This window comes from Abrus precatorius, unplaced genomic scaffold (genome assembly GCF_003935025.1).
Source record: "Abrus precatorius isolate BTA unplaced genomic scaffold, Abrus_2018 Scaffold8, whole genome shotgun sequence".
NCBI lineage: Eukaryota > Viridiplantae > Streptophyta > Magnoliopsida > Fabales > Fabaceae > Abrus > Abrus precatorius.
This window is the reverse complement of record NW_020874428.1, coordinates 21,094,542-21,120,030: the sequence shown is the minus strand read 5'-3', so window position 1 is coordinate 21,120,030 and position 25,489 is coordinate 21,094,542. Positions and strand designations below refer to the sequence as shown.

The 25,489-nt window shown below is 30.0% G+C and overlaps 2 protein-coding genes across 6 annotated transcripts; one reads left to right on the top strand and one right to left on the bottom strand.

Annotated features, from left to right (window-relative positions):
- Positions 1 to 1,410: 1,410 nt before the first annotated feature.
- On the bottom strand, positions 1,411 to 7,272 carry LOC113846280 (sorting nexin 2B-like). Of its 5 annotated transcripts, none has more exons than XM_027474357.1 (6): positions 5,949 to 7,242; positions 5,561 to 5,770; positions 5,111 to 5,371; positions 3,504 to 3,590; positions 2,498 to 2,556; positions 1,411 to 1,631 (listed from the first exon to the last, which is right to left on the bottom strand). In XM_027474357.1, the coding sequence occupies exons 1-6, from the start codon at positions 7,002 to 7,004 to the stop codon at positions 1,499 to 1,501; spliced, it is 1,806 nt and encodes a 601-aa protein (XP_027330158.1). In that variant the 5' UTR covers positions 7,005 to 7,242; the 3' UTR covers positions 1,411 to 1,498. The 5 variants fall into 5 exon arrangements, with proteins under 5 accessions (XP_027330158.1, XP_027330159.1, XP_027330160.1 ...); XM_027474358.1 differs by lacking the exon at positions 1,411 to 1,631 and adding an exon at positions 3,152 to 3,184 and having other exon boundaries at positions 2,295 to 2,556; positions 5,111 to 5,374; XM_027474359.1 differs by lacking the exon at positions 1,411 to 1,631 and adding an exon at positions 3,152 to 3,184 and having other exon boundaries at positions 2,295 to 2,556.
- Positions 7,273 to 16,055: 8,783 nt separating this feature from the next.
- Positions 16,056 to 19,238, top strand: LOC113847620 (laccase-3-like). Its single transcript, XM_027476840.1, has 6 exons — positions 16,056 to 16,187; positions 16,294 to 16,445; positions 16,623 to 16,867; positions 17,408 to 17,536; positions 17,641 to 18,597; positions 19,108 to 19,238. The coding sequence occupies exons 1-6, from the start codon at positions 16,074 to 16,076 to the stop codon at positions 19,236 to 19,238; spliced, it is 1,728 nt and encodes a 575-aa protein (XP_027332641.1). The 5' UTR covers positions 16,056 to 16,073.
- Positions 19,239 to 25,489: the final 6,251 nt, after the last annotated feature.

The window sequence follows — 25,489 nt, the reverse complement described above, 5'->3', positions numbered from 1 at the left end:
AATTCACTTTTTGCCATTATTTAAAGTTTTGTATATAAATTTTCGTTTAAATGAATTTTTGTCTCCAAATTATGATTTTTTATTTTTATTATTTTTGTTCTATTTTAAAATTTTTAAAAATTTTCAAACATAAAGAAATTATAAAAATGTGTAAAGAAAGCTTTCTTCAATTTGATTAAATTCTAAAACGAGTGGTATATTAAAAGGTTTAAATTTAATATTTTGCGCTCAAAATTAATAAAAATAAATAAACACTATTGAAAATAGTAAAACAAGTAATTTTTTATAATAGGTAAATTTTTTTGGGAAAAATAGATTCAGTAAAATATAAAATATAGAAAAATTTTCTTCAACTTGTTTTTTTAATCATTATTTAAATTTTTACATATTTAAATTTTAAAGTTAATTCATTTAACATTTTATAGAGAGAGGAAATTATGAATTTGAAATTTTTTTTGTTTAAAAAATAAAAAAATTAGATAACAAAGTAACAAAAAGACTTTTTGCACACTTTTAAAAGTATAGAATGTCACATTACACATCTTCAAAATTAGAGTCTAAATTTCACATAGCTAAATAAATAAGAAAGTAAAATAAAAAAAAAATATTTTGAATATTTCGATTTAAATGATATTTTCTCTCAATTATTTCAAAGAAGAGGTTAACATAGGGAAAGGATTCTAATAGAGCGAGAAGAGATATCTTGTTTGTTTTACACAAAGAGAGGAAAAAGGAAAAAAAATAAATTTATTATTATAAATTTAAAATAATTAAATTAAGAATAATTTTATCTAATTAGTCTAAAAATTTATCGCATAGTGTCTGATCATACTTTGGCACAAAACCAGCGACACTCCATTAGTGAGGCTACATCAACAAAACATCATATCCATGTTGACGCCATATATGCCAATTGCCTAAGATTTGGATTATAACGTCTTCCCTTGACGTAGAAAAACATTGGGGAAAGATTTTCGTGGGCAAGTGACCGTACAAGCATCAAGATAGGTGAGAAGCGGGGTTTTAATGTTAAAACGTTGCCGAGAAGTATCAAGATATGTTAAATTGTGATCTCCACCTCAACTATCACAGGGACGAGAGCTTTAAAGCCCCAACATCAACATGGTTAATCCACGTTCAAAGGGAGCATAGCCTCGCTGAATCTTTTTTTCAACATATTAGGAAACTAAGTAAAATTTACCTTCAATAGTTAACTCACAAGAAAAGAGTGTCCAATTTTCATAAAAACAATCTGTTGATTTATTCGTAGCCAAATGTGAAGTATCTTAACACATCATTTTCATTTTTATTAAACATATAATGCGTGAAATTTATAAGATTGGTGGATGGCCAACATTCAAGCTCAATAAGTTCCCATAAAATATTAAAAATATAGACTTAATACATTCTCAAAAGTTAACAGGTTGTCAATCTTTATAAAAAAATATTGACTTTATTTTTAACCGATCTGAAACATATTCATTCAAAACAATACTTTTTATTCAAGACAATGAAAAAATAGACAAAAAACAGTTTTGAAAAAACTTTGCATTTTTCGTTTAACTGCCTCTAAACTGCAGGAGGAAGTTCTGTAGAAACCGCCCATTGTAAAGGATTTCTTCTCTGTTTCTCTGAAAAGGCAGATGTTTGTCTCTTTAGCATTCGTTTTTTCTTAAAAACAAAGTAATTTTGAAATAAACATGTGTGTTCTGCGTAAGTAAAAGCATCCGAGTAATGAAAAAGAGTAAAAGAAAATAGAAAACAGTTGTATTTAAAATTATATCACACATTCACACAAACACTAGAATTTGTGAAATATCTCAGCCGAGCAAATACCTGCAGAAAAACGATGCAAAATGATCCATATATTTATTTTTAAAAAGTATAATTTAGTTCCTCCTTTTGCTGCCTGTAATTTCATTCAAAAGGGAACAAACACAAACTTAATTAGTTATCAACTAAAACAATAAGGACTTTTTGAGCTGTATAGACTAAATTTAATTTGAATTGAAATTATTGAGCTTGAGTAATTTAATTGCTATTAAATGACTTTATTAAGTAAATTGCTTCTTTAAACACCCCAAAAAGAGACTACTACGATTTGAAGCAACGCATCAAACACGGGACATAGCTCAGTAAACGCCGTAAATTCATGTTCAGTATATTTTACACAATTTAGTGGCATAATATTTTTGGGTAAATGGGATATGATCTACTTTAGAAACTGGAAAAGGAGTTAAACATACAAACAAAAAGCAAAACCAAGGAAAAGCGCCAGGAGTCAAACAAATAGCATGTACAACAGCAAGTATGCTTTCAATGATGTATAAGAAATGTTCTCAGAGGTACAAGTTTGAGAAAGAGCTTAAGAACCCCACAAAGTGGTTTCGTTAGTTTATTGTCAGAACTACAGACATATTCCCGAGAGTGGCACATCAATGAAAAAATATGAAGATTTAAATTTACAGCCATAGATCAAGTGCTTTCATTCACATACCCGCGGGTCTCTTCAACAACTTTTGTCCAAACATTTGCTATTTTCTCAGCATACCCAACCTATAAATTCACAGCAAGGCTTGCTTAAATGGGGAGAAAGCAGCAGATGAATGCAACAAAGATAGCATCAACAAACTAGCAACATGGGCATATGAGACGACAAATTAACAGGAGTTGACTGAAACATACAGCTTTCAGTTCTCATTAATGTAACCATAAGATTAGAAGCACACACGTCATTGAATTTGAAAGCAGTTAAATCACTCTCTGACTACTCTTAAGAGCACACACAAGTAGAACACTAGAATCTTGTGTACTCTGGCTTCTCAAGTAAGCTTTCACAATTTTAATATCTTTCGGAGATCAATGGGTGTCACAAACCAACAAACACTAGAGACAACATACCTAATCCTTTTGCAATAAAAATACATGTTCTCACCAACCAAAATCTCAACTATTTTCTCCCCAAAAATTGAATGAGTTTATCACTTTGTTTTCTGAATCCCAGTCTGGATAGTATAGTTATTTCTACTCCAGTATCCTTTTTTTATTTTTGGTGAGTAATCTAGCACATTTTCTTGATACAGATGAAATCATCGCATTAATTTTCCTTCACCTCATAAAAACTACTGGCCATAATAAGCTAACCACACACTCTTATTTTCCCTTTCATCATGCATCCCTCTCCCTGTAAGCATAACACCCCCAAAAATTGAGCACAGTATTTCACTTGATCAAACAGCCATAGTTCACATATAAATGAACACGTTCAGACACTCGCATGATTTATCAATTATCTTATTAGTTACTCCCGTACATGACAAGGGAAATATATGCCAACAAAAATAACCTTGACACCCATTTATGTTAGCAGAAATACTTCTGAATTATCACTCGGTTTTTATGCAACAAAACAGAAAGTGTTTAAAAGTACAAAGTGAAAACTATCAAAGGAGAATACAGTTTCTACTTATAGGGGCACTTAAAAAGAACAGACATATAGTTACCTGATTAACTACAAATCCTTTCAACATGTTTAAGAAGTCATCCTGCCTTTCTTTATCAAGCCTTTCAAGTTCACTCCTATTGTTTTCCTGCATTGGCATCATCATCATCCAATATCCAGATACAGATAAAGTAAACTAAATATAAAAGCATCATGAAAAAAAATTATAAAAAAAAAACGTTCATTAGTTCAACGCCAAAGACGCCATGCAAAGATGCAAGAGACATCAAACAATCTAAATAAAAACAGAACAATAACCAAATGTACTAAAAAGAAGCAGAACAATTCAGCAAACCAACCCAAGCCAAAATTTTGATATCACCAAGAAAAATAGAAAGAAGTTGTCAGAAAAAGGAAAGACAGTTAGTTTGACGATGTTGAACCATCAAAAGAAAAACATGTGAGAAAAAAACAGGTTAAAAAGGTAGGAAAAACATATTGTTGGACATGCACCCAACACACCCAAACCAGAGACACAGATGAAGGAACCATATCCAAGAGAAACAACAATAATAGAAGAAAGGAAAGCCAAAGAGGATGCTTGACAGAAAAACTTCAAAACAACAAAAGAAAAAACATCTCTACTTCTCTCAAATCACTTCCGGTCAAGACTGAATCTAAAAATAGGAAGAGGAACATTGTGTGAAACAGAAACAGAGGAAAAAACAGAATTTGCCTGAAAATTCGTCAAAGCCCACTGTTAGATGCAAAGCCACTCATGTGCCTTCACCAAACAGTTTTAGCTTTTAGAATTGATTGTTGACTTAGTATCAAAGGCTTAAAATTGTTGAAATTATAGGGTTTAAGTAGGGAAAGTGATAAACAGAAGAGAGGAAAGGAACAGTGAGAATAATAAGATTATATTCACAGCAGCAGAGTCTCACCAATAGCAACATATGATAACAGATTCTTAGATACTGAGGAGTGAACGATACAGAAAACAGAGAAGAGAATGTACAACTGAGTGTGATGAGCTTAACAAAGGAGAAAGGACACTCCTCAGAGTGAATTGTACTGCTTTGATACCATTTTAAGAAATACACATGCTTTGAAGAAAGAAAAGAGAGAAAGCTAGTAACAATTATAAATTGAAAGTATGATTGATAGATTTAAGGTCATATAAAACCCAAATCAAATACTCATATCTTACTAATCATTAGATTAGGTCAAGTGCCAATACTACTTACAAGCCCAAACGCAAAAAACAAGACTAATAACCCTAGTATCTGAATACTGGGGAAATGTTTCCAGTATGAATGGATATAGGAGGAGCTCAATGTACAGATTTACAAACCCTAAACACACTTATGTCTACAAATACAAAGATCTGAACCACTATTCTATAACTAAGAAATGTCAGTAAAGGCAGGCAGATGACAAAGTTTTAAGTTGGCTAAAGAAAAACAAACCGACAAAAATTAATGTTAAAATTCAACTAATATTAAACAAGAAGTTGAATTAAACACAACTTCGATGGATCACAAGAAATAGAACCTTGAAGCATATATAATTATATAACATTTTGGAACACAATCTATCCTCAAAACAAAAAAGCTATTTAGACATGCTCTATTTAGCCAAAGAAACCAATAAAACACCTAACCAGACCTTGATCCGCTCATATTCTCTAATTGCAACATTCTTGGCATCTTCAGTGACTCTTATGGTTTCTTGTAACTCCTCCAACTTACGAGTCCTCGATTTGTCAGCCCCAAAAATTTTAGATGATGCCGCTTCAAGTTTTTCAGCTCTTGACTGCAAAGAAGATAATTCTGATAGAAGAGTCTGCACTGTCAACAGTGCACTTGAGCGATCCGAGAATGCACTATGAACAGCTAGCATTAATCCAAGATATTCATGAAGTGTATCCTGCTATGCATAAATTGGAAAATCATCATCATATTCAGTGGGTTTCCGTTTATTTAGGAAAAGTGAGACCTACGTAAGAAAATGCCAAGTTACAGAAAATATATACATTGAAAGAAAAATTGTTTGAACCAGGCTACTTTACCGGAAACATATCCTAGAAAAAATATTATTAAAACGATTATTATGTACCAAATGCTTCACAGTCTGAGCATTTAATTCTCGAAATAATCTGCTAGCTTTAACAGCTGCCGTCGCTACACCTTTCATTTCGGCAGCTCGTACCCTCTGAGAATTCAAGACAGCCTCCTCATTCTCAAATTTTGTCAATTTAATAAATGCCAGACCTAATTCACCCATTGTCTCTCCCATATCTTGCTGTGCTTTGACAAGGGATTCGGCCTGCACAATAATCGATACATGATTAGAAATTTTACGGTAACCAATAACCATACAGACATAAACTAAACAACAGACAGTAACCAACAAATTATACAAGTATATATACACACATCCTTATGATCAGAAATTGACAGCAACATTCATTCATTGAAAACATAAAACTCAAAGGAAACAACACCTGCTGAGAAGCACTATTGATTTGCTGTTCAAGCTCATGAATTCTTTCCTTCTTTTCCATGAACTCCTTGTCTTCCTCCACAACTGCAGGCTTGGAACCTCCCCAGTCATTGGCCATAGACTGCTTCAACTCCTTGAACAACCTCATCAAATCCCTTCCCCCTTTCGCCGGCTGCACAACCTCGTGCGGAGCAATCACACTCTCCCCCATCAACTGTTTGGGAAGCTTCGCTGCGCCGTCCAACACCCTGGACGCCACGTCGGTAGTCGCCGGCAGCGGAAGCCTCCCCTGAACCTGCAAAAACACCCTCAACTCATCACTCTTCTTGATCACCGGATGCGCCGCCAATCGTCGCAGATACTTCTCCAACGCCACCCTCCTCTGCTCCACAAATTCCTGCTTCTGCATCACCTGGCTCTCCACTATGCTCTTATCCGGCCTCGGCGGAATGAAAAACCCTCGATACGCCTCCGCCAATCGATCAGAAAGCGTCACAATGTCACGAAACCTTCTCCGAACGCTGAATTCGGAACCTCCGAACTCTGCGATGTTCGTTCTCGAGGTAATCAAATAGGTGACGTAGCTATTGCTACCGGGAACAATCGAATTCGAGTTTTCTTGCTCCTTGACGGGGTTCGAAACGGTTATCTTCAAATACTCCGAACTAGAAGACGAAGATCGCGAGAGAGAAAAGGAGAGTCCATCGGAACTGCGTGTAGGGCTATCGACACCGTTAGTTTCGCCATCAAAGGGGGTGAAAACGGCGTCAGCATAAGAGGGAGGGTCGATGTAAGAGGAAGTGTCGGAGGAGTTAGGGTTTGGTGAATCGCGATAATGCTGCGTCGGAAACAGGAGAGGATCGGACTCGGCGGGGGTAGCGACGATCGACGGCGAGAGAGGGTGGTGAGATTCGGAGAGCGTGGACATGGCGCTGCGGTAATTGGAGTACGATTTGGTGCTCAAAGGATCATCGTCGTGGAGAACGAGGTTTTCCATTTCTTCTCTTGATGCAGAGAGAGGGTGTTCCTGTAAGCTCTGGTTCTCGGAACCCATCATTGTGGTTCTGTGGTGGCGAGAATTGGAATCGGAAGTGGAAAGTGTAAGAGCTTGCTTGTTTAATCAGCAAGCTCGAGGGATGAGTGGTAGTTAGAGAGAAATTGATTTGGGGATTCGCATTAGGGATTTGATTTGGCAGTGCCAGTGTGCGGCAGGTGTTGGTGGTCTGGGCTAACGTGCGCTTAGGTGTAATGTTTTGGGATGGTGAGGTTGAAGACGACCATGCAGGGACCAGATGAAAATCGAAGTGGCAGGACTCATATTGGGTCAGTGTAGATGAAAATTAATTTTTTTTTTGTAGATGAAAAGAAAATTGAAATTAATGTCAAGTATTACTATTTTTTCGTTACCTACCTAATACAGTAAAATTTTAAAATAAAATAATTAAAAAATAATATTAGTATTACTTGGTATAATTTTTTTCACAAAAATATTTATATAATTATACACGAGTGAATTTTTATTTTAGTTTCTGAATTAATTAATATCATTTAAATTAATTTTTAAAATTTTACATTTTAGTTCCACTATAACTAAGTAATTATGTAATAATTTATCATGTTAAGAATTTAGAGTTTATGTTGTTTTAGATTCTTTTAAAAATTGTTTATTTTTTTATTTTTAATATTTTTAAGTAATAAAGTCTTTTTTCTTATCTTATATTTATCTTTTTTTTATAATATTTTATTCCTTCTTCTAGTTAAGTTTGTAACGTTACACTTCACACGACAAAGCTCTTTTATTTTAGATTTTTTCACATGAATTATTGGATCCAAGCCTTAATTTTGGAGGTTTCAACAAAAGTATGAAATGAATTGGATAAGGAAAGAAACACAGTAAAAACTAGATTTGTCAAAGCCAAAAGAGAACTTCCAATGATCAAATGGGATGGCTTAGAGGGATCAATGGGGTAATGTGAAGTGTAAAGTAGGTGAACAAAATATTAGATTTGAATGTGGTTTTGGTGAATGTGGCAATAAAGAAAGAGAGGTGTCAAAGGGATGAAGTTTGTATTTGTGAGAACTTAAACTTCTTAGGTTGTGTTTGTAAGAGAAAAGATAAGATCTTAAGTTGAACAAATGAGAAAATTGTAGAGAGAGAGAGGGAAACTAGTGCATGGAAGAAGAGTACTAAAACTGGGATAAGGATCATAAGAGTACTCAATGTCAATCAATCATAAGAATCATACTAAAACACATATATAGAGTACTCTCATGGTTACAAAATAATTATTATACTTAAAATAACAAAATAAAGCCCTTCTTACCTTGAGACGAAATTTTAAAAGAGATTTTATGAAGGTTTTAGGTGAAAGGACCAAAATATTCCTAGATATCACATAAGAGAACATTTTGAAAAAAGAGAAACTTAGAAAACACCCAAAAATAGAAAATAAAGCTCAAAAAACTTATTTGGAGTTGATTGATAAAGTTCCCAAGCTTGGATTTGAAAGAAAATTGAGGTTTTTGAGAGATTTTCTGAGAAGAGAGGGTTAGGGGTCAAGAGAACAAGGGAGTGCTCGAAACTTAGATTGTAATCCAAGTTTTCTAACTTAGAAACCCTTAAATACTCTTAGACTCACGACATTCTTGTTACAGCGAGTCATTTCTCGCTATAGCAATAAATTCTCGCTGTAGCAAAAAAATCAGACAAAATTGCACTTTGCTGTCTGTCATTCTAGCTACAACGAGAGCTTCTCACTACAGCGAGAGAATTCTAGCTACAGCGAAAGAGTATCAGAATGCCTGATTTCTGGACGTTTTTTCTCGCTACAGCGAGATATCCTGCAACCTACATCATTTAAACTCTCTAAAATTCAAATAACTTCACAAATATAACCAACATTCAATGTTATAATAATATATATAAAAATGAGAATGTTACACGGATTGTAGCTTACAGTTCCAAATTTGCTTAAGCAAAACAATTTCATTGAAGTGAATTTGACAAATATATATATATAATTTTTTTTTTCTTAAGCCAATAAAATTCATTTAAGCTAAAATCACAAAAAATTTCATAATTTCATCTTCTTCCTCTTTAGATTAAAGAAAATTTGAGAAACTCTATTTCTCATCAATAACTACCTAGTTACTAAATACCTTTGCATATACCATCCCATCAAATATTTTAAATGTATTGTCTAGTAAGTCACTTATGCTAAGCATAGGTGATGTGTAACAATTTAAAATTAAGTTAAATTATTAAGAATAATAATAAAAATTATAGGATGATGACTTTGAAAAATTAGTTGAAAACAACTGCATTATTACATGGTTTGAGACCCCGTAAGTCTTTGTGGTATGACAATCCTTACTTGATGAGTTTTTTCATTCAAAAAATATAATAGAACCAATGAAGACTGAAAAACTTCTTATTTGTATACTAGGCATTGCGATTTTTATTATTCTTCGTTTTCTTTAGACTCTTTGAAAATGAAGTCATTTATACATGTATGACCAATAATAAAATGATCAAAAAGTATGACTACAAGATATTGCACAAAGATTTCTAAAAGTCTCTATAGTTTAAAGAGAAAGAAGATAAAATTTTGAAACATTTTACAATTTTAGCTTTAACATTTTTTTTTTACTTAAGCAAAAAATTATTTTTTTCCTAATTTTATTTAAGTAAATTTTTTTGACTTAAGTCACTTTTTTGCTAAATTTACTTAAGCAAATTTCTTTGGTATGCACTAAACTAAAAAGGGTTTGAATCTTGCCATATTAAAATAGAAAGTAAAACAGAAAAAAAATCAAAACAAGGATATAAATAAAAGGAAAATAAAGTAAAAATGATGTATTGTCTGAATGGATAAAAAAAGAGAATGAAAAAAATAAATAATTAGATAATATTAAAAGATTTTTAATAATAATTAAAAATTAATTTTAACTTAAAAAATTTAATTTTTTATTATATTAATTTTTCATAAAAAAATTATTTCTTATTGTAAAAATTATCTTATAAAAAATATTTTTATTTTTCAAACAAGCAAATTAATTTAAAATTGAAATTAATTTTAAAATTCATTTGATATAAAAAATACAAGAAAATGCGTACAAGTAAAATCTACTAAAGTAAACCAAATAAATCATTTGAACTACTTTGTCCTTCCAAATCACAAAAATAGGACAACTTAAAAATATTTGCTGAAAAATATGGGGTAGAATTTGCACTCCTCTCCGAAAATTGACTTAATGATTTCACGATAGTTTGTTAAAAGAATGGGAGAGAATAAGGCATATCATAAAAGCTGTAACAAAAAAATGAAAAACTTCATTAGATATATCATAGGATGACTTTCACGGTAAACTATTAATTATATTGTTTATTAGTAGATTTTGACAATTAATAGAACAAAGTTAAGATGAATAAATAATCTAAGTTTTTTTAATTGTAGAATGATAATTATTAATTATTTCTATTTAGTTACAACATAGCTCTTAACAGGGTAATAATTCATTTCATAAATAATTAAAATGTATATTTATTATAAAATAATAAAATAAGATTAAATATTTAATTTAGTCTTTTATATAGTAGTAAATATTTGAGTATTTTAATATTTAAAATTTAAAATACTTCATATTAGTTCAAAATTTTAGTCCTTCGAAACACATATTGTCAACAAAGTAATAGAATACTAACTTGTTACTTATATGATTAATTACGTAACAAAAATAGCGTCGTTTACAATGTGATATATTTTTCAAGTCATTTTAGTTCCTAAAATTATTATAGTTAGATATTTTAGTCCCTAACTCTTAAAATTTTCATCTACACATCATTCTTTTTCTTCACTATATCTTAATAATATTATCATCCAAAACTAGCTAATGTATGCATCTCTTTTTTTGTTGATTACTTCACCACTATCATCGAACAGTTTTCTAATATTCTCTTTCTCTCTCCAATCAACACAAAGTAGTTGTCTTTTTTTAAGGAATGGATTGAAAGCTCTCATTAAATGGCCATAAAGCCTTTCTTGAAAAGCTTTAGAGAAACTTCTACCAAGTCTAAAAAAGGTATTTTTGTGTTTTAGAGAGATAAATATGACAAAGTTGAATCCATCATTAAGATAAAGTTTTTAAGAGAGTCCCCAAATTTGTTTGAGGAGTTAGAAGATAATGGGCTGGTGATTTTATGCATAAGCATAAAATTTTCTTTCTTTTTCAATAGTCACAAATGAGAGAAAAAGAAAATAAAAGACATTAAAAAAAAAAGAGTCAGAGATCAAGGATATTGGAAAGAAAAGAGAGAGACAATTTAATGTGAGAGAACTTGGTTAGATGAAAAGAAAGTAATAACATTAGAGAAGTATTCGATAACAATAACAAAATGTTAATGGAGAACACAAATACATAAAATAGATAAATATGGTGATTTTTAAAGATGACAGTGTTAAAAATTAATGAAAAAGAAGAATGATAAGTAAATAAAATGTTTTAATAACATAGACTAAAATACTTAACTTTGACAATCTCACATACTAAAATACCCCTCATCCATATCCTTTTCTCCTATTGAACTTTATTTTAAAAGTCTTTCCTTTTTTTAATAAATTTTTCAGTTGAATCATGGGAAAAAGACGAAGAATTAGATAACAATAGTGACATCTTTGATACTGTCATCAATGTCTCACTTTTTATCTTTTTCTATGATTTTAAGATAAATTTTCCTAAAAGAATATAATTTTTTAAATTTAAAAGAGGTGAAAAATGAATTGTAAAGGTGAGAACGAGAGTAAAAAGAAGAAGAAAGAGAAAGAGAAGAAACATTTTTGTTGGAGTTTAAAAGAAAAGAAAAATAATTGGTAAAAGCATAAATGAGAGGTAAGAGAAAAAAATAAATAAAAATTTATGAGAAGATATTATATTTTTATTAAATTTAATAAAAAATAAAATAATAAATAATAATTTTTAATAATTTTTATAATAAAAATTTATTTAAAACATTTGTGTAAATTAAAGAAACAAAATGAGAAGAAAAAAAAAAGTTAAAGAACCAATTGAAATAAAAAAAATTAAAGAATCAATTTATTAATTACCCTAAAAAAATATTAATTAAATTTATAGGTCTAATATATGTATATGATTGTGCACGTGTAATTCTCGTTAAAATTATTTTACCCAATAACTCTTAATAAATATTAAATTTTATCAACCTAGATGTTGAATAATATGTTTTTATTAAATAGATTATGTCTTCAAAAATTATATTATATTCTTACTATAATAATAAATAATAAAATATTAAAAATATAATAAAATAATACTAAAAATGTTGAAAATAAAAATAATAAAGGTAAATTATAAAAATTTAAAATAATAAAATGTGAAATATAAAAATTAAAACATAAATGTATTATGTAAAAGTATTATACTATTTTTAAAAAGAAAAATGTTGGCAACATACTACTTTCAGTCCTATTTGTAAGAAATAATTATGAAAATATTTTTATTCTAATTATAAAAAATAAAAGCTTATTTTTAAATATATTAATTTTTAAATTTCTTCTATATCATTACTTTATTATAAAGTTATGTTAATTAAGCATTTACTTAGTTTTCATGTAAGCCACTAACTTATAATATGTAACTACTTTTATTAGTCTTGATGAACTAATTTTGTTTCTTATAAATAAGACAAAAAATAATACTTTTTAACACACTCTTAATTTAGATAAAATTTATTAAAAATTACAAAAAAAAAGTATGAATTTAACATTCTTTCACTCATAATTTTATGATTCTCTTTTTAATAAATTTTTAAGAATATATTATTTATTTATTTTTATCAAAGAGTGTATTATCCTCTTCTTAAAAATAAAAGATTCACGTAAAGATGAATTAAAATATAAATAAATAAGTTAAAATAGTTCATATTTATTATTAAAACTTTCTGAAATCTCAAAGTCTGGGAAAATATTCATTTTAAGAATTAAAAAAAGATTTCTAATTAGAAATGATATTATTATGGTGATAATTTTAAAATATAAATGGAATATTGATTGTTATCGTATTACATATAATTTACGAAAGAATTATTTCTTATTTATACGAATTAATATAAATATTTGACAGTGAATCCATATAAGTAATTTTTTTTTAACAATTGTTAATTTTATTTTTAGGAAATAAAACCAAACATTTATCATTATATCATAGAAAACTTTTCTTATTCTTTAAATGAAGAGTCAATTTTTATATATAAAGATAAATTTAAAATAAAAGAATGAAGCTTATTTAGAAATTGTTTTATGCTAAATTTTTCCACTAGTTGTATAAAAAATGTTCATTTTTAAGATCTACATATTTAATTAATATTTTTATTATTTGAAAAGTTAAAGAAACATCCATAATTAAATATTTGCAGGCAATTAATATAATTTTTTCCTGTGTAAAATACATAAATATTTTTATTTTTTCTTAAAATGATAAACCACATTTATATACTATTTTTAATATATTATAATCGAATCATAGCAACCCCTCGCTCTCTTTTTCTCTCTATGTGTGTATATATATTATAATTCCTAAATAGTGTATTAGAACTATGTTAAAGAAACGTAAATCATATATATATCAATTCAACACATACTTAATATTAATTTTATCCGTTCAGTATTTATTGTATAAAATAATATATATATAATAAAGATAATATAAAAAGTTATTTTAAAATAACATTTTCTGTACCTTTTTAATTTTTGAATATATTACGAAAAACTTTGTTGAACGAATGTGAACTTTTAGATGACAAACTGCTCCACTGACTATAGTATTTCGAAGGATCCAGGTTCGCTTCATTTTGACGAATGGCGTTCGATTTATCCACTTTCATTGGACTTGACCCTTCGAAGTAAAAGCCATCTAGATTTGTAGTTGTAGCATCCAATGTTGTGATTGGCCATTATATCTTATATTCAACAGGAACATGAATATAAATAGCAGAGTAACTAGGTCGGCAATAAGCTTATCTATCGACCTTTTCGAAATTCAGCGGTTGACAATGTTATGCCGCTTTGACACCCATGGCTATTAAGAATGTTACGGCTTAAGCACCAACGAAAACCAAGCTAATGTGTAGCTCTACATGATCGTACTAAACACGTGGTATTCGAAAATGGTTATGGTTAGAACTTAACGAATTATTAATTGATGGTATCATTCTAAAGTCAGGTGGCAGCCCACCTAATACATGAAAAACATGTTCAGCAGATAATCAATGTACTAACGACATTTCTAGTATCATTCACAAAGGAAATTTAGAAAGTAAACGTATCAAACCTGCTTCATTTGAAATAACATTAAATAGTTTTATGTGAAAGTGGTGTCCTAATTAAATAAATATTAGTGCCTAGATTGATGATTGTATAAAAATTGGTTTCGTTGAAGAAAATGTGACTATATAGGTATCAAGCTGTTTTACATTCGACTAATTAATTGAGTTTACACCTTTATTAGCTCCGCTAATTACTTTCCTTTTGGCCATTTGACCCTTGCGTTCATCTTCTATTCAACTTGGCTAAGGCACTGTGAATGATCGAAGGTGTTAAAAATACATTCTTTCTTTCTTACTTGTGGCCACTTTCACATTGCAAAAAAGTTGCCTAATAAAAGGTACTATTTCAGCTAATAACTTGAGTAGTCAACTAAACGCGGAACTACTACTCTTATTGCCACCGAACCAAACCAAAATCCAACCCTACCTTAACTGCCCTATTATTTAAATTTCTTTTCTGTTATTGTTTTGCCAAGGTTAAAGAAATGAAAATATATTCCTATGTTTCAGTGTCAGAACATAACAAATAAACATAGGAAATGTAGACTTGATGTGCTAAGAAAAATGCATGATCATGTGGACCATATTGGCGTTTGAATTGTTGAGCAGACGACTGATTTTATTTTTTCTTTTTGGTTATGAATTTAACGACCTTTTTAACAGCGCATGAAAAAGACCAATTTGCCTATTGGAATTTCTCAAATGTCACTTATGTTAAAGTACTTTCTTTTCTTTGAAAAATACGATGTTGTAACTTCTAATATACTTGGTTAACATAAGGCAAAATCATGGTTATCAGTACGCCTTCTCTATCCTACTCCAAAACTCTCAAACTTTTTCCTTCCGTATAAAAGAAGGTGCAAAGATTAGTATTTAAGAAAATGAGAAAACGACATTTTTGATAAATCATGTCCCCCCCCCCCCCCCCTTCAAGAAAAAAATAAAGCAAATAAATGGTATAAAGTAATTAGTGATTTCATGAAGAAATATAATGTTCACTAGTAGTCTAACAATCATATTTTTAATAAAACAAAAATGCTTTCAGAAATGTTATTAATTGGAGCGCAAAAGTATGACGGATGAAAATGGACAACCGTAATCGTCTATTGTTTGGAAGTAATATAAATGAAGGGAAGGAAAAGGAAAGTTAACTCAGTAATTTCTTCCGTTAATCTTTTGTGAGATGGTACTCTGAAGAGGATGTTATTATGTAATTTAGAAAGCTCGTGCAAAAATTTGCTGTCTCCCTTAATTTGCATGAGGGTTGATTGATTTTGAAGGCCTATAATAAATTAGTTACTTACATTATTATCATCTCAATCTTACCTTATCAGACACGGAAATATTTCAATTTCACCCTTGAAATTTTTCTTTTGGAATAAATTTCATTCCTTTCATTATTCCCAGACAAGTATAGCGTTTAAGAGCTAGGTAATGATTAGTAGGTATCTTAACTTAACAAGCACTTTCTGAAGATGATTTGTTAATTCAGATGTATTTCTCGTACATACTGTGCAGTGCTAGATATCTAAACCACAAAATCTAGCATTTGTTCCACAGTTGATTGCGCTAGTGGGTGCACCAAATCCTCGGTAAGGTTAGACTAACAATCCAAATTTATTTACACTGGTGACTCATAAAATAATGGCCAAAACAAATTCGCTTTCAAAGTTAAAAAATAGTTTAATCTAGGCATTTCCCGCTTTATCATTCTATAAATAACTGCACTTTAGACCAAATGCTACATAACTCAAGTAACTACGTTCAACAAATTCTCTGAAAACAATGAAGACTATCCACCTCCCTGGCAAGTCATGTTGCTCTTGGTTCTTACTTGGCTTACTTTCTATCATTGTTTCTCTTGCTTCAGCTGCAGAGAGTCACTACCATGAATTTGTTGTAAGTGTTAATTGAATGTAATGATCGCACAATATTTGCTTTAAGTTTCCAAGTATCGTGTGTAACAATTCTTAATTGTAATACTTTCAATGATTGATTGAAATAGATTCAAACTACACCAGTGAAGAGGCTGTGCAGAACCCAAAACATACTCACTGTAAATGGGCAGTTTCCTGGTCCAGCTGTAGAAGCAAGAAATGGAGATTCTCTTGCTATCAAAGTAGTAAATGCTGGACCATACAACATCTCAATCCACTGGTAAATAGCACCATCATTTATCCTCACATAAATTTCATGCCAAGTCATTTTACTTTTCAGTCAGAACAATTTCCCTATGGAAGTGGAAGTAGCCTTTTAATTCACTATGCCAATGATACATCACACTTGAAAATTGGGATTCATGTTCCTCACAATCTTATGTCTCTTGTGCATCAGGCATGGGTTAAGGATGTTAAGAAATCCATGGGCAGATGGGCCTAGTTATGTGACGCAGTGTCCTATTCAACCAGGAGGAAGTTACACATACCGCTTTACAATCCAAAATCAAGAAGGGACACTGTGGTGGCATGCTCACACAGGCTTCCTAAGAGCTACTGTCTATGGTGCTTTTATCATTTATCCAAGTTTGGGTTCTCCTTATCCTTTCTCCATGCCTAAGAGAGAATTTCCCCTCCTTCTTGGTACTTCTCTAAAACCATCACTTATTCTGCTCAACTCACTCCACAATTCCCTCTGCACTTCAACTTAAACCTTTTCTCAACTGTAAACACTTCAAAATATGCTGTTAGAAATCATATTTAACGTGTGTCGATATTTGTAAATAGCATTTACTATAATTAGGGATATCATTTGATTGTATAATTAGATTTATAACTGATTTTGATACTCCAATTTATACCTATAGATATGGCACTATGTGTGCCTCTAATAAACAACATTCAAACCCCTCTTTTCTTATTGCAATTTAAAAAATGTCCTACAATATTCACGTTCCAGATGTCTAATCTAAAGCATGAAGAGGTATGTTGAAGTCCTACGGACGACTATAAATATGACTAAAGTAGAACTTAATAAGGCTAAAATAATCCTCACCTTATAAACTAACTTTTAGAGTAGAGTTAGACTTAAACCCAAAAATTTAAGAGATGCCAAGCTCTTCATTTTTTGGCGAAGCAATGCAAAACAGAACCATAAACAGATTGTATTATGTTGATGCACAGGGGAATGGTTTGATAGGGATCCAATGGTTCTCTTAAGGCAGACACAATTCACAGGAGCACCTCCAAATGTATCTGTTGCATACACAATTAATGGTCAACCTGGAGATCTCTACAGATGTTCAAGTCAAGGTTTGAAATTATTCTAGAGTCACAGCTTTCATGCAAGCTTTCATTCTCTTATGTTTGAAAATAATAGAGAAATGGCTAAAAGACATAACAAACATACTATGCAGAAACTGTACGTGTTCCAGTAGATGCTGGTGACACAATTCTCTTCAGAATTATCAACAGTGCACTCAATCAAGAACTCTTCTTCTCAATTGCCAACCACAGGATGACAGTCGTTGGTACAGATGCTGCTTATGCCAAGCCTTTCACTACAGGAGTCCTCATGATAGGACCTGGTCAAACAATCAATGTCCTTGTCACTGCTGATCAAATTCCAGGTAGATACTACATGGCAGCACGTGCATATCAAACAGCCATGAATGCTGCATTTGACAACACCACCACCACTGCAATACTTGAATACAAATCTGCTAGGTGCACTAAAAAGAATGGACAGGTTCCAAGACCAATATTGCCAGTTTTGCCAGCATTCAATGACACAGCCACAGCAACTGCATACACATCAGGGATCAGGGGTCTTTCAAAGATTAATGTATTCACAAAAGTTGATGTTAGCCTAAATTTTGTAGTTGGATTGGGATTAATCAACTGCACAAACCCAAATAGTCCAAGGTGCCAAGGACCAAATGGAACCCGCTTCACAGCCAGCATAAACAATGTTTCTTTTGTACCTCCAAGAACTACCTCCTTAATGCAGGCTTATTATCAAGGTATTCCTGGTGTCTTCACCACAGACTTTCCTCCAGTTCCTCCTCTACAATTCAATTATACTGGCAATGTTCCCCGGGGGCTATGGACACCTTCAAGAGGAACTAAACTCTTCAAGCTGAAGTATGGTTCCAATGTGCAAATGGTTCTACAGGACACAAGCATAGTGACAACTGAGGACCACCCTATGCACATTCATGGATTCCACTTCTTTGTAGTTGGTTCAGGTTTTGGCAATTTCAACCCAGCAACAGATCCTGCAAGGTTTAACCTTGTAGACCCACCTGTGAAGAACACTATTGGAACAAACCCTGGAGGATGGGTGGCCATTCGCTTTGTGGCTGATAATCCAGGTAACACTAGCAGTCAATTCTCTAAGGTACCAGGATTAAATATGATAGCATATCCAAATAAAAAAAAATTAAAATATTAAGATATGAGTGCGGTAATATATATATACACGAGAGAGATGTATAAATATAAAAAAATTTATATCTTATTTAAAATTTTTATTTAACTTACGTCTAAAATTTAGATCGTATATAAATTTTTTTATATTTATGTATAAAAAGATGTTATTATATATATATATATATACTAATTATTTTATGATAATTTTGATTAAATCTAAGTTAAATAACAATTTTACAAAACAAAAATCCTAAAAATAAAGAAATGTTCTAATAATTCTATAAAATATAAAAACTATCACTAATAATTAATGACTAATGAATACTAATATAGGCAAATTGTACGTGCATCCATGTGCGACAGATAAATGTTGTGTGTCTTGCTGTGCTTGTTTTAGGCTTAGCATTGCATACTAACCAATTATGTGCTTTCGATTCACTGTTGGAAATCAGGAATTTGGTTCTTACATTGTCACATAGACTCACATCTGAATTGGGGTCTGGCAACGGCGCTTTTGGTAGAAAATGGAGTTGGCCCATCACAGTCAGTGATACCTCCACCACCAGATCTTCCCCAATGCTAAGATCAAGAAAGCATCATTGGTCATAAATTTTTATGTTCCTCGATTATTGGCTCGCTGTTTTACGAGGTCTTTAAATACTTGCCAAATACACGACAGTATTTATTTTGTGCTGTTTCAAGGTCCAGAATTGGACGATGCTCAATTGAGCAGCTATGTTAGTGTTTTTCTTGATTTTGTGTAACCATTAACGCTTTTAGAACAAAAATAAACAAAAGGTGTGTGACTTCTTATTAAGAGCTTATTTGATTTTTCTTTTCCAAGTTCGATCATAGTACAGCATTTCCACGTTTCATAATATCAAGTTTCCTAATCAGAACTGTTCAGGGTTTTTAGGGTTTGCAAACAGACCCAACAAACGATTTTGCATGACAGGCCCATCAAGAATGAATTTCATCAAATCTGCTTAACTCAACCGTCATCTTTTCATTTACCATCATATTGACCAAAAATAACCTTCGGCCGTCATAATGTATCTGAGGACACAATTAAATTATTCGTTTTTAGTTTTTCTGGTACATAAGAGTGTACGTGCTATGAAACAAAGAGGAAAAAAAAAATAGAAAGATAAAAAATAAAACAAAAAATGTGTGTTTTTTACAGATATATAAAAAGAATTCAGAAACTTAAAAAAAAGGAAAATCTTCATCTTTATTTTTAAGTTAAAATAATTATTTAAATTTAAGTTCTTCTAAATTAAAATCTAAATTAACTTTATTGAAATAAATAAATACTCATAATTTATTAAAATTTAATAATTATCAATAATGTATATAAAAAATATTATTAAAAGATGTTTTTACTTTAGCGTCTATATTGTATCTCAAAATATTAGTCTCTTATTTGTTGAAAAAATATTTTTAAAAAAGAAAGTTAGTCTATCAATACATAACAACTAGTATTATTAATTTTTTGTTTAAAATTTAATTTGATGACAAAGTATGCTACTTTAAAAGTTTAATTTAATGTGAAATTTATCATTGAATTAATTATATATTTGACGTATTTATAATTAATAACTAATATAATGTTGCATATACTATCAGTTCGTTAAACCATCGAATATTTATATACTTAAAAAATGTTATTGATGTATATACTGATAATTCTTATACTAGCTCATGTCGCATAAGGGAGGCCCTATAATAATATTGACTAATATCACCACCCAAATATCCAAAAAACTTAACGTGTTTGAGTAATGCAAACACACTAATGTTATATATATATATATATATACATATTTTCATTTTTGGTCGATAAATATAGACATCTAACATGCCCCTTTTCCCAAGTCCACAGTATTATTTTATGTTGAAATATAATTTTTATTTAGAAGAATGGAGACAATAAAGATTGCTCTTTGAATGATACGATCACAGAGGTGAGGATATTATGTCGTACACCAGATCACTGCCGCAAAAGTTTCTTATAAAAAAATGAGGGATTGGTAAGAAGCACAGGTATTTATAATTCGGTTTAGATTGATTTTGAGGCAAATTATTACTCCAACTGGTTAAAAAATAAATTTGTGATTCGATTTGGATTAATTTTAAATTAATATAAAAATTATAATAAATCAAATTAATATTTTACGGTTTGAATTAAATTAATTATTTTAGTTTTTTCTCATTTTTTAAGTGATAATACTTAAAATTTTTAAAAATAAAATTTAATTAATTAAAGTATTGATGAAGTCTTATATCAATACGTATTTTTTTAATTTAAAAGACAAAACTTACTAAATGAAAAGCTAACGCATATAATAAGTATGAAAATATTGTTAAAAGTATTAAATATTGTTATAAATCATAATTTAGTGTAATTACAATAGTGTTTAATAACAATAGAATAAAAAGATTAGTAAGTATTTTCAGTAAAACATATTTTCAATAGTGTTTAATAACAATAGAATAAAAAAATTAATATAAATTTTGTTTGTTTGTGTCTCGGTTTGATTTAATTCAATTTCAAATATAAAAATAAAAAAATAAAGTGTTAAAAATGTAATTTTAAAAAAAAATATTTGTCAAATTTTCATTTTCTTAACGAACGTAACAATTTAAAACAATTAAGATCAATTATTAAACAGCTAGGAGAATGAAATTCTCACTAGAGATCTTCGCTAGGGTATATAAACAATTTTAATAGAATAATAATCATAACTGTAGCTTGAGAAGATGACACTAATCTAAATAATGAGAAGGTCGAAATAAAATTATTGCAAATATTCTAAAAACTTTATTTTTAATAAATAATTATTATTTAAAGTTGTATTACTCATAATTAGTTAAGTGTATTCAATCTATGTTAAATACTTAAAAAAAGAGTTTTATTGTACTTTTACCTTATTCAAAAAAGATAAATTTAGTCTAAACGAAAAAAAAGTATATTAATTTTAAAATTAATGAAGCAGGAAATCATTAAGGTCATTTTTTTTAAAATTTAAATTACTCATAGTTAATTAAGTGTGTCAATTTTTTAAAAGTTTTTTATTTTAAATTAAAAAACCCATATTTTTTAATTACAAAAAACATCTAAAAATAGAAACTAACAACTAAAAGATAAGATTAAACAATATCACTTAAAAAAGTTATATATATATATTAGGATGCTAATTTTAATGTAAAGAAAAAGAGAACCAGACCAAGTCATTTGAGCCCTGTCCAAAACCAATAAAGCTCCTAGGACAAATAAATTAGCTCAATTTTTTCTTTCTTTCATCATAGTTATAGTTAATTGACGCTATAACTTGATTATTTCATATTATTTTAATATTTAACCGACTTTTATACTTATTAAAAAGAATCTCTTAGCAGTCACTTTTTTTTAATCAAAAAATAAAAAAGTATACACTAAAAGTGATGTGAGAAAAATATTTTCTAAATCATTATCATTCTCACCGCCATAATCATTTTGGTCTGCCACTCCACCACTCCCACTGACACCGCATTTAGCAAATTAATTCGTGCTGTCTCTTGTTATAAGTTACGAGTGTCATTCCATCCCAGTACGTACCTTTCTGTTTTCAAAATCGTCAATCACTACTACCCAAAAACAAGAGGATTCACATGTATTCTACAAGCATGCATGTTCCTTCATTTTATATATTTTATACCATTGAAGCTTCATTGAGTTCAAGGTACATTAGCTTTTTCTTTAATGGCGTAAATTTTCAAACTCCATTGTTATGAAGCAAGTGGAAAGGACATTAAAATTAAACCCAAACACTGACTGTACTACAGGTTGTTAGGTGGAGATTCCTGTTTAACCACATTACCCACTAGTCCACTGAAGATATCTATATAATCTAAAATAGATATGCCATAATAACAATAAGCTCGGGGGATCTATTGCTAGAAAGTTTGTTGCTTTGTCCCCGTACAATAGGACACTTCTTGTACCCTAAAGTTGATTCAAACTTCTAAATCTTTAAGTGTGTGTTTCATTCTGAATTATAAACCAATAAATGTGGATCCAATTTTTTAACATTACATTGTATATTGTGTTAAAATAAAAGACAATTTGAGAAATAAAAATATGAAACTAAACACACACTAAATTAAGCTCTCCAATATTGCATCCCAACCACGTACATAATTAATGGCGAACCAAATAATATCATTGCATGTCTAGTAGAAAATAGATAAGGAAAGATGGTTTAACAAAGGAATTGGGAGAGGAAGAGGGAATAAAAATATTGCCTAATTTTGAAGGCCGGATATTGTATATTATTCAATTTGCTGTTAATGGAAATTTAATGATGGAGATTGTATATCAAAAGATGTTTATTGCAACACTGAAAAAGAAAGTGACCGGAAGGCGGAAACTAACACACCATTTATAATAGATGAAAACGCCTCCAAAAGCAATAATAAAATACTATGGATATAAACCCTAGTTAGCTCACTAGCTCCCCTAATAAACGCAAGTTATAAATAGGTTTCTACCCCCAAGACTACAACGGAAAGACTAGGGTTTTGCTTTTAGTAGATTAGCAAGGAGAAAGACAACCTTCAGAACACCAGTAGAAACCAAACCAGTTCTCACTATCTCTCAAAATTGCAAATTAAAAAAAAAACAAGTGATATATCAGAGTTCCCCCTTGTCATCATCAATTATACTAAGCAACAACCTTATATCTTTATGTGTACAATGTCAGGCAAATAAGTCAAGGCTTCGAAAGAACAAAATTTAAAAATACCTTCCTGAACTTTGCATTAGGTTCTTCTGGACAACAAATGCCACATTAATTATCATGATAAAGAATTTGGATTGAAGGAATGATAGCAAATGGAGAATACGTATCAAATGAGAGTAAAAACAAAAACATTTTATTAAAAAAAAACAAAAAAAAAACACACATATATATAAATTATAACCTATTAAATATAAATTAAATAAAAAGTTCATATTAGATATAAGAGTTTTTAGATTTACACATCAGTGTAAAAAAATCTTGCCTCATATATATATATATATATATATATATATATATATATATATATATATATATATAAACTACATTGTTAATAACTAATATAAAATATTTGTTTACATATTCAATCGTTAAAGTATGTATTACTTTTATTTATATCAAATTTTAATAAGATTGATTAACTATAAGAATGTAATAAAAAAAATCATTATATAATATGAACTTTTACTTAGAATAAAATTATAAAATAAAAAGTTATTAAATTTAACCTCATTGTGTGTACATGGAAAGAGGAGGAAAAAAATTATTGATAAGTTTTGTTAACTTTTACTTTTAGGATTGAGTTTAAACATATAAAATTAATAAATCTTTATTAAAAAAAATGTCTTTCATATTAAATAATAAAAATATGATAAACATTTTTTAATAGTTTATTATTAATAATTATTTAAATTTAAATTTTAAACACTTTGTATTTTAAATTTTACTAATTTCAGCCCTTAAAAGTTAAATTTAGCTTCAATAGAGCATAAGGGATGGGCTTTCCCGTTTACAAATAGATTTCACATTGCAATAAAGTCAAAATTTTAGCACATATATCCCTAGCTACCGTGAAATTAAACACGATATAGGATTCCACCAATACTCATAATAAGATATATATTGTTTTCCTTCCCTTTTATTCATAACCAAGTTCTGATCTTGAATTACCTCAGTTACCTGTTCCGAATTCGTCTGTACATCACCAAAAATAATTTGATTCATATGTTCCAAGTCCTATTCTCATCACTTGTTTTATACGATTATTATGTTAGTATGACCTAGCTAAATCTTTAGGAGTGTTTAAAAAATTCCATCTATAATCGTATATATATATATATATATATATATAAATTGACTTTATTTTCAGTGAAAAGAATAAAGTTTCCTAGATGAAAATAATTGAATAATTACATACTATTCAAGAACGCTATAACCCCTAAGTCTTAGATATTATGAAACTAGAGTATCGGATATATTAACGAAATTTATTCGGCCCGTGACCGTGCATGTATCTGTGACTGAGAAATGGAAAAGCGAAATCGGTAGTCTAGAGATCAAATTACTAGGAATGGGAAAAGGCACAAAACCAAGTAATAATTAAGTTCAGGCATAAGAGCTTACAAACCATTCATTCGCCGTACTCTGCATAATTTGACACAAAATCATAACCATGATAGCATGCGTATCGCCGATGAATTTCAATTCCGCGAAACTCCTCTTGTCTTCACCATCATCAAGATTTTGATTTGTCTTTCATAAATAATAATAATAAAATAATCTGCAAAATAAATAAAATAAAAAAGGGACGAGGGAGGGGAGAAGATGCATGATACTCAAGGGTTTATATCTATATTGCAGCTATGGTGTTATAAACAGTAAGAAGAACCCGTGAAACTCAGGATAGATAGCGCCAAGTATACCAATAAGACCATCATCAGTATCATGGCGCTATCCCTCCTGAGCTTTACAGATTCTTCCACACTCAATCTCTTCAACCATATTCCATGAGCCAAACCCTGCAGTAGAAGAACACAAATGCATAAAGGGGATACTGAAAACGGAAGGAAGAAATTATGGAGAGAAAAGAGAGAGAACAGATGGCTAGTGACATTGATGGGGAATAGGAGAGGAAGGGGTTATAAGCCTATTTATAGGATAAAAAGTACTACGTGAGAATTGATGGGAAGACCTGAGATTTCACCCTTCTATGATTAGAACGGTATGTTTTAAAAAAATTACGGTTGATATTTTAATAATTAATTATATATATGTA